This window comes from Glycine soja, chromosome 14 (genome assembly GCF_004193775.1).
Source record: "Glycine soja cultivar W05 chromosome 14, ASM419377v2, whole genome shotgun sequence".
NCBI lineage: Eukaryota > Viridiplantae > Streptophyta > Magnoliopsida > Fabales > Fabaceae > Glycine > Glycine soja.
Window position 1 is genome coordinate 51,325,914 of NC_041015.1, and position 9,954 is coordinate 51,335,867.

A 9,954-nucleotide genomic window follows, 5' to 3' on the forward strand; every position below is an offset into this window, starting at 1 on the left:
ATAATTTTCTTTTTTAAAGTAAATTTTTTTTCCTTTAAATTTACTTTTAAGTCTCTCTCACCGGACCAATCCTTCTAGCCAAAATGTGGAAGGCATTGTCACCAAAATCTATGGACTAGCATTTATCCAACTATTTTAATTAGAGAAGAAAAGAAACTATGAATGACACATTGCTTTGCGGAGTGCTAAATGCTAACCTTCTTACGACATTAATATGTAATAATAGTAAATTTCTTTCTTCTTTTTTTCTGGAAAAGAATGTGACCTCGAGCTGGGGTCATTTGTAGTTTAAATCACACATGTCCATCGGAGCATAGCATAATTACTGAAACAGAAAAGAAATAAATTCAAAATCAGAAGCAGATAAGTTAACTGCTTTAATTTTCATACTCAACAAGGTTCTTGCTAGCTAGCTCAAAGGGGTCGAGTGTGTCTCCCACTTGCCCTACCACAAAGTAGTGCATTCTTTGGAACAGGATATTCATCTCGGATTGATGTCGATGTTGTATAAACGCGCATGTAAAACTGTTGGCCAAGGTACTGCCGTGCCCAAAATTCAGACCTCAAGTTCCACATTCCCACGTTGTCAAGCGCAATATATATAGCAGTCCATGACTTGGGATATACCTGCACCAATCATCAAATATTTATTTGAATGACTTGTAAAATCTAATCTTCTGAGCATTGAGTAACATATTCTCTATTGTTAAGACACAATGCTTATTCGCACCTGAGTAGTGCACCGCGAAACTGCGTCTCGAAGATTGTACGTGTTCCTGCTAGCAGGTGTCCACTGTCCTCCATCCATACTACAAAAATAATGTTTCGCGTTAAAATGTAAAGAGATAGTAGTAAAATCCAATACTAATGACAAATACAAAAATAAAAATTAAAAATATTAGATAATAAAAAAAAATAGCTAGTAAATTGAAGAACAAAATTAGATTTAAGTGTATTTATAATGATTGATGACTCACCCAACCACGAAGAAAGAGTAGCCATCGAGATGATAGCTCTGAATGATGTCTTCGTCGTTTTGGAAGACAAACTCCACAAATGTTCTGTAGTCAGTTTGCAGCACAGATGTGTCAAGGTATATGCCACCGCCAGTGGGCCTGTCGGAAAAGCTTCCGACACGGAAAACGCCAGGGATTTTAAAGTAGTCGGCGAGCTTAAGAGGAGTGTCTGGAGCAACGTAAGACACACTATTGATTGCGTATCTTTGTTTGCCATTCACTATACCAGGTGAACTCGACAGTATGATGGTCCTGGTTGTGTTTATGAGACCGTAATGGTAGGAGCCTTGCGGGTTGGGCCTAGGCCCACTTGCTGTCAGGTTGGTCCTGATGGAGCGGGCCTGATTCAAAGACCAATCAATTTGGATGGTGGGTCCACCAGGGGGTGGGCCTGAAACTGGGCCTGCAGAGTTGCTATAGCGAAGAACTCCAGTGGAGGTGAGAACTGTGGAGGTAAATCGAGTGGAGACCACAATGTAGTAGTCCTGAGCAGGTTGATCCGCGGTTACCAGAACAGAGTAAGATTGGCCCACGTGGACATCAAGGGATGAGTACGTAGTTTGAAGGGTGTGTGTTCCTTCAACTTCCACCAGTTTCAATTTGTGGTTTTGTATGCGAAAGTTAAGGGAATTTTCCAACCCCACATTTGATATCCTAAGCCTGTAGGTCTTTCCTGTTGAGTCATAATAATAAGATAAAAGAGCTTATGTAATGAACTAAGCATTTTACTTATCAATTAATGAAGGACAAAGACAAGTAACAAATGGGATGCATACCTTGTTCCACATTGAAATATGCACCATTAGAACCACGACCATTGATTAGGATTCCATTGGGGAAAGGCAGCTTCCTACCGCTATCAAGCAGAGACATCAAATCCTGTAAAATAAGACAAACAAATGGTTGAGCTTGTACCAAAGATAAGATAATTAATAAAGTGAAAGATAAGATAATACTAGGTGAAATTAATTACCGTGTGGTTGAGCTTGTACCAATCTCCAATGAGGACAGTGTAATCACCGGCAGGATCATCGAAAGGGACTGGAATTCTAGGTCTGCTCAAAATCCTAATGCCTCCAAAACCACCAGCAGCTTTGTGAAATGCAAGAGATGGGAAGTAGTAGAAGCTTCCAATTTGATCCTTCACTTGAAGAATGTATGTGAAGTTCCCTCCTGGTGGGATGGGGCATGTTGTTCCTAATACCCCATCTTCGAATGAGTTCCTTCTCTGCTGTACCCCGTTCCTGCATGAATTTGTTTTCCATCAAAATGAATGCTGATGTTCTTATACTTGCTTCTAAAATGTTCATACACATATATGTTTTTCTTTCTGCCAAAACATTAATTAAAATAAAATGCATGTTATTAGAAAATAAAAAGAGAAGAAGGGGTAGATTCTAATATCCCGCCTGATTTATTACATACAATGTCATGATTTACTTGAGAAGTTACCAGGAGAAGATTTAAGGCTTCTCAATCAATGGATAGGTTGGATGTCTTGTTATATTATTAATTAAAAAGGTAAAGGTGGTTATTTTTAGTGGAAAAATAAAATCAGTGTGATAATCCATCCATCCATCCATAAATAAAGTAAATGGGCCCACAATATAAATTATTGGCATGGCTAAGAAATAACAAAAAAATGAAACTGACTATTTCATCTTCTTGCATTCTTTTCTGTTTTATTTCAGCAAGCAATCCGACATTATTTACATTGTTATTTGCCATTTTGCCTCATGTAGAAAGCCAAACTGCACTGCTGGCCAACCACTTATGCGGAATAATAACTTTTGATAATGTTTTCCATCTCCGTATATAATATACCATTTCCAGTCTAATACAATCACCAAATTCCATGTCCTGTCATAATCACGTATGTTTGCCCTTTCGTAGGAATAACGTTAACATGTAAAACATTAAAAAAAAAATCGTTTTCTATCAAATGGATTGTTTTTTCTTTTGCACAATGTTATTAAGTTATTCTAAGAATAATAATAATAATAATAGATAGAGTTATTTTGTTGAACTTTTGTACATATATTAAATTTTAATAGTTTAATTATTGAGTATTTTGATATTATCTTAAGAATTATATTATACGTATCAAATTTTAAATATTGAAATTAAGAATTATATTGTATATTAATATTAAGCTTATTTAATAAAGTATTAAATAATTTTAAATTTTCATAAATAACTATAGACTTTATTTAGTATTTAATAAGAATTTTTAATTTAACCATTATATTATTGAAATTTAATATATGATAGAAATAATTTCCGTATATAAATGTCTAGACTTGACCTATTTGAGAATAATTTTTAATTTGACAAATAGATTATTCTAATTTAATATATAATGAAAATAAATTGAGTGTGTATCTAAAACTATTCATTTTGATAACTTAATTATAGTAAATTATTAATCTAACCTTAAATTAAAATTAATTATCAAGTAGATCAAGTTGATAATTTTTTTAAAATATTTAATAGTTGATTAAATTAATTCAATTTAACATATAATATAATTTTTTTAAATATAAAGAAATTTTAATCATAACATTATATATATAGGAGTGCTAAGAAAATAGTATTTTCTAACACACTCTTTTTTGTTGGTTAAGATTTATTTATAATTATAAAATTATGCGAAAGATTTATTAAATAAAACATGAGAGTTAAGACACAAAATTTTTGCTAATTCCAATGAATTTCAACTTATAACATAATTTGTTCGAAAAATTAGTGTATATATATATGATTATTTTGAATTAGAGTATTTTATTTGTCATTCTTCAATAACAACATCTTTGACAAGAACATTTTTAAGAACTTCTTTGAATCACTTATCTTTTTTTGACTATATCATTTTTAACATCTTTAATTTTTTTTTCTTTAGCACACAAAGTCATAAACATGTTTAATTCCAACTTAAATTTTAAAATAGTTTTAAAAAAAATTATCAGTAACCAAAAATAACATCTTAGTACAATATAAAGTACTAGTATTTGTCATAAATCTAAGATATAATTTATATATTTAAAATATTTATTTATTATAAATTTTAGTTATATATTTAAAATATTTATTTATTATAAATTTTAGTTATATAAATATAAATATTTGTTCTATGTAATACAGAGGTTAAAATACTGTTATATATATTATTTAAGATCTGGTTTGATGTCCGCAAATCAGAATTGGTGGGTTGACCCATGCCCCCTAGAAGGGGTAGGATGTGGACATTTGATAGTTGGCACTTTCCAGTTGCAGGTCATGTGACTCAACAAACATCCAAAATGTACTGCTAAACGTGCAACATCACATTCACACATACCAATCTTTAATTAAGAAAAACTAAAAGTTTAACGTAAGCATGAGCATAACTAATTATTCATTTTTTTTTGTTGAATTAACTAATTATTCATTTGATGCTTAGAATCGGATTGAAAATGTATCATGGGATTTAATTGAATTGGTTGAGCATATGTATTATCTCTTCAATTCTCAAAGATAAAAAAAAAAAACTAATTGCAAATGTAAAGTAAGTACCAGGAGAGGAGAAATGGCTGGTCCAAGCTGTTGAAGACATTGATGATGAGGTTGTCGTTGGTAACAGAATGAATGTCTGGACCTGGGAATTGACCGTTGATAAGTATTCCCTGTTTGTGTGAGTGTGTGTGAGAGCAAGACACATAGTATGTTATTATGTTTAGAATGAATGAGATGAAAGTAGAAGAGAGAATCAAAGACCTGTTGGCGAACACCAAGTGGATAAATGTCTCCGTATGTAACATTCCAGTTGAAGAACCTGTATGGATCTTCAGCCACCACAGTGATGCTAAAGGCAGAAATGCACACTATAGCCACAGCCACCGCCGCTGTTTTGAGCGTCATTTTTGCTCTCATTTAATTACTCAAAAGCAGAGAAAGAGAGAGACACACACACACACCACACTCTCTGGCCTCTGCCTCTGACTGGTGAATGAATGAATGAAGTGTAGTGAAGGGAGAGAGAGAGGTTACAAATGGAATGAAATCGACAAATGGAGTGCCTAGGGATGGATGAATACAAATACACGTTTTTAGGATGTGTTGAGTAGTTTAGAGGATGAAAATAGATGAGAATTTATTTAATTAAAGAAGAATATAAAAAATATGAATCTTATAAAAAAATACAAAATTTTTGTTGAATATTATTTTTTTCTTCTTTATCAACTACATCATAAATTATATATAGAAATGATTCTTATATGAAATTATTCATTAAATAAGAATAAAAATATTTAAATATACCAACAAATAAAAAATAATATTGGAACACAGTATGTTTCATAAAAATAAACTTTAGTTTCAAACAAAATAAGTCAACTTTTATTTAATAAAATAAGCTTTCATATGAATAAAAAAAAAGAGAAATCAAGTTAAGTCAACTTTTGTTTCTTGTCAAAAAAATGAGAGCCTTTTTTTTTAATTTGAAAGTCTTTCTTCAAGTGTTTTATTTGTCACACTTTTAGCTTTTTAAATGAATAATAAATTCATATATTCACTAGTTTAACTTGTTTCAATATATAATTTAATATACAAAAGTTGATGAATATAATTAATCAATAAAAATAATATTTTAACTTAATAATCAAAATTACTAAAACATTTTAAAGATTAATTGATGGTTATTAATTAAAAATAAACTCGTTATTATACCAACAAGTATAAAAGTTCTAAATTTTCACATGAAAAATAAATTATTCAATTTTTTTTAAAAAAATAGTTAATTTTAATTAAGATTTTATTGAAATAATTGATTGAAAATATGAAACACTTCTGGTAATGCACTTGTCTACAGTAATTTTATTTATTTTGTTTTGGTTAAAGGGCAGAATGAAATGGGTGTCGGTGGCGGGGTCCACTCATGGGAGGAGCTGAATATTTGAACTGTGTGTTGTTGTCTCCCAGTCCCAGTCCACATGGCCTCGTGATTGTGCTTACAACTGTGCCTCCTAATTGGTTTTGTTTTCACGTCTAAAAAAGACAGTGCACATGTGAAGAATTTATACGCCTAGTATTCTCAATCGTTTTTCTATTCAGATCAGATGCATGCATTCACACACTCACTCATTTTCCAACTTTCAATTGCAGCCTTTCAATAATTCCACTTTGGTTGTTCTTCAAGCTAGTTCCACTCTAACAAAAGCAACAAATTTAAATCTGTTAGTAAACAATATCATCATCATTATCATCATATTCATGTACTACAAAGGAAGCTTTCTCTCTATATAAAATTTTCAATTACAAAAAAAAGGAAGAAATGAAACATGTACTTTTCACACTAGCTAAAAAAATGCACAACTAAAAGCTCCTTTCATCAACCAACCTTGCTATACCATATAATACTAGTGGTACATAGGCATACCTATTTTTAAGGTATAGTTATTTAATTTTTCGTTAGGCAAGAATTCAATATGCATATACCCTCCAAAGTCAAAGATACATACTTATTTACCGACTATTGTTCTTGGCATCTTCTTCTAGCAACCTAATGTGTTGTCAGATGTTGCTGCACTAACTTAAGTTACTAGCCAGTGGCTAGCCATTTTCCTTTTTCTTTCCGGCTGTGATGGTCGAAGTCTTCGAGAGTTATTTGGTAGTAGAAATGATAGAAAAATACGAATCAAAGAGAGAGAAAAAGAAAAGTGATCGAGAAATGAACAACTTGAGGGGCTATTCCTAAAGGACCTAACAAATTTTTAATTAGAATCATAGCATCTCTTTGAATTTGATTAATTCTCTCTTTTATCCTATTGTAATATTTTCGTTGAATGATCGTATTTGAAAACAATTTGATGATGACAAAATTATCAAAGATCGACATTTATCATTTCTATTCAACAACATATGAATAGTTCCATGATTTTAACTTAGTGATTGTTGAATTTTTTTCCTCAAATCAATAGAAAAAAATGGATTAATAGTGGTGTAGTCTGACTCATTATCCAAGATAAATCTTGAACTGGACATATTATTCCTTTTTCTTATATATGAAATATGGGATTTCACTAAGTCAATTCTTAAGAAATATCTAACCAAACCATGTATATTTATTTCAACAAAAGAAGCATGTGCATTCTATTTGGTTTGCTCAACCAAAAAATTATTCCGAGAATATACAAGAAGATAAAAAAAATACGAGATTGTATCCAAAATTATACAAAAAAAATATAAGAATTTCCCCCGGTGTCGAGGGAATTGGACAGATAAAGATTCAAACAAGAATTGATCTTATATAAGTCATAACATATATGGGATTTCTAAAGTTATTAATAGAGGGTAAGTTTCAAAAAATCGAAGAATTACGGACAAATATGTAAAAAAAAAAAACTAAATGGTATGAATCGAAAATTAAACATTACTATTGTAAATTGCAAATGCTCGTAAACATCCTAAAAGTTGAGACCTGTATCTTTTATTTCTTTATGATGTACACAAAAATGCAGCTAAAAAAATGCATCTCATACATTTTATGACGGTTCATTTTGTGGCCAGTAGAAATGACCACAAATCATGTATTTTTTTTTTTTGCATTAAGTGATACTTTTTTCTCACCATTAAAAATTATAAAATTTTATATTCTAACCAACTAAACTAATTTTCTCTGATACTTAGCACCTTCCCAGCATTGGGAGCATGCGATTCTAACGTGAGCTTTCGGGATTCTGTTGTTGTATCTGATGTTAAAAATGTGTCATCTAAAAACACTTGTGCCTGTGAAATTGCATTTTATTCTCATCACATTAGGCTGATGATTCAATTTCTTTTATAGGATGTAAAGGCAGAGACCTAACTCAATCCAAAAACTAGCTTAAAGAATGAGGATTGCCCCTCATATATTTATGAAACTTGAATTATTTCCAACAAAAATTAAATGAGAGACTTCTGTCTGATAAAACCCCTACTCAATCGAATACACAAACATAAATAATACTTACCAAAAGATAATGATGGCTGAGATTGATAATAGTTCCTTTATAAACAAACATAAATTAATTTCTATTGTTTAAAAAAGATAGAAAGCAATGTTAAGGAAAATGTTAATCAATATGAAACAGAGAAAATGAAAACCTCAAAGAAGGATGAATATCATTGTAAATCATACTTTTCACGTATATTTCTCCTAAGAAACTCAACATATCTACAAAAACAAAAAATAAATATACTACTTCCTGTGTGATTGCAAAAATAAATTAACAATGATTTTTTTATTTTTCTTTTTCTTAATTCTTCTTTATTTATTTTAAACTAAACACTCGTATTCCACTTTATTTCTCGTATATTTCTTTTCTTTCTCCCAAAATAACCAAACACACCAGTAACGAATAATAATAAGGACTATTCACGGACATTGAAAAAAAAAGAAAAATTTATTATAAAATGTGATACTGCTTATCCTTTCTCCCGTACAGTTGTGTGCGTGTGCTGAAGTTTTAAATGCACATGTCTGGTTTGTGTGAGCCAAGTAATACAAGAAGATGCGCATATTATAAGGAATTATCTATATAGCTCAATCTGTCCTTTCGTGAGTAGGTCATGTACTGGAAAATAAGGTACAGTTCGTTGAAGGTTCACATGCCAACTATAGCATTCCAAATGTGCAAACACTTAGCTAGCCTTTTGTGTTCCACCCCCGGTACTTGTACATACTATACTACAGACCAGAAAAGGAATTTTAATTTTCTATATAATTTTTTATTTTACATAAATAGCCCGATTTCTAAGCTATACAAAGTTGCAAACTTTAAATAAAATAAAATGTTACCTAAAAAAAGTAGAATTGCCACTTATGTTAGAAGTTATTAATATATGGTTATTGGAAAAAAAAAAGGTTTTAAGAGAAAGCAATGTTTATTGGTATATGTTTTAAAATTTGTATCTAAATGCAAAACAACTATTTTTTACAAAAAAAATCATGATAAAAAGATACTTCAGTATTTGATGTCAAGGCAAGTTAATAAGCGATTAAAGAACACATTTAACAAAACAAAAAAATGTACATGATTATTCCACCAAACTTTTCGACAATGTAACAAATTATCATGTTATCAATTTTGTTGTTACATAATTTGTTAACAGTGACTAAAATAATTCAATAGAAGTATCATAAGAAATTCAAAAAAAAAAAAAAGGACTGTGAATGGCGAGGAGGGGTGTCTAGTATTATATGAGACAGTGAACCTTTAGACATCATAAGTATTTTTAAAGACTAAATTGAGTTGATGATTTTCTTAAAGAATCAAACTAAGTATTTATTGAAGTGATTAAATGTATCTGCTTTATAATTCAATAAATAAAACCATGTTGATTAAAAAGGACATATCACATATTAAAAATCATATAATATATTTTAAAACTTGTGTGCCATTGCTTTAATTTTAAATTAATAACAGATTTAACATTGTAACAAGCAATGAACCAATGAAGTAATAACAGAAGTAGTATTAGATTTGACAGCTTTCCACTACCAAAAAAACAAGATTAGATTGCGCTCCTAACCTTCAAGGCATTGCTGGATGGGAGGAGCATTCCAATCCAACGCAATTTGGGAGCATCTTACGCTCCAATGTGTTGGGTTGGGTCCATTTTCAATTGATGCACATGAAAACAAAAAGTCAATGAAGTCATGTGACTATCTATCACTAATTAAGCAGTAAAAAAATCTCTCACTAATTAATCATCACAGGAAGGCTTTTGCTCGGTCCATATTCTGTCAAATCACAGGCATAGAATCGGGTCCCATTTCGTTAGTTGGCATTTTATGCCATCCTAGATCCAGCTATTTTGCAAACAATATCAATATTAATCATTTAATCTGCTTATAATCTACTATTTTTTCTGCAAATTGACATTTAAAAATGATAAAAAGATTATACATTAATAATATAAA

General features: G+C 30.6%; 1 protein-coding gene across 1 annotated transcript; it reads right to left on the reverse strand.

Moving 5' to 3' along the window:
- Positions 1–174: 174 nt before the first annotated feature.
- LOC114385326 (L-ascorbate oxidase homolog) lies at positions 175–5,086 on the reverse strand. The gene is made up of 7 exons (XM_028345357.1): positions 4,770–5,086; positions 4,569–4,678; positions 1,990–2,260; positions 1,793–1,895; positions 978–1,689; positions 731–809; positions 175–627 (listed from the first exon to the last, which is right to left on the reverse strand). Exons 1-7 carry the CDS (start codon positions 4,923–4,925, stop codon positions 415–417), a joined length of 1,644 nt encoding a protein of 547 aa, XP_028201158.1. The 5' UTR covers positions 4,926–5,086; the 3' UTR covers positions 175–414.
- Between the last annotated feature and the right edge of the window lie 4,868 nt (positions 5,087–9,954).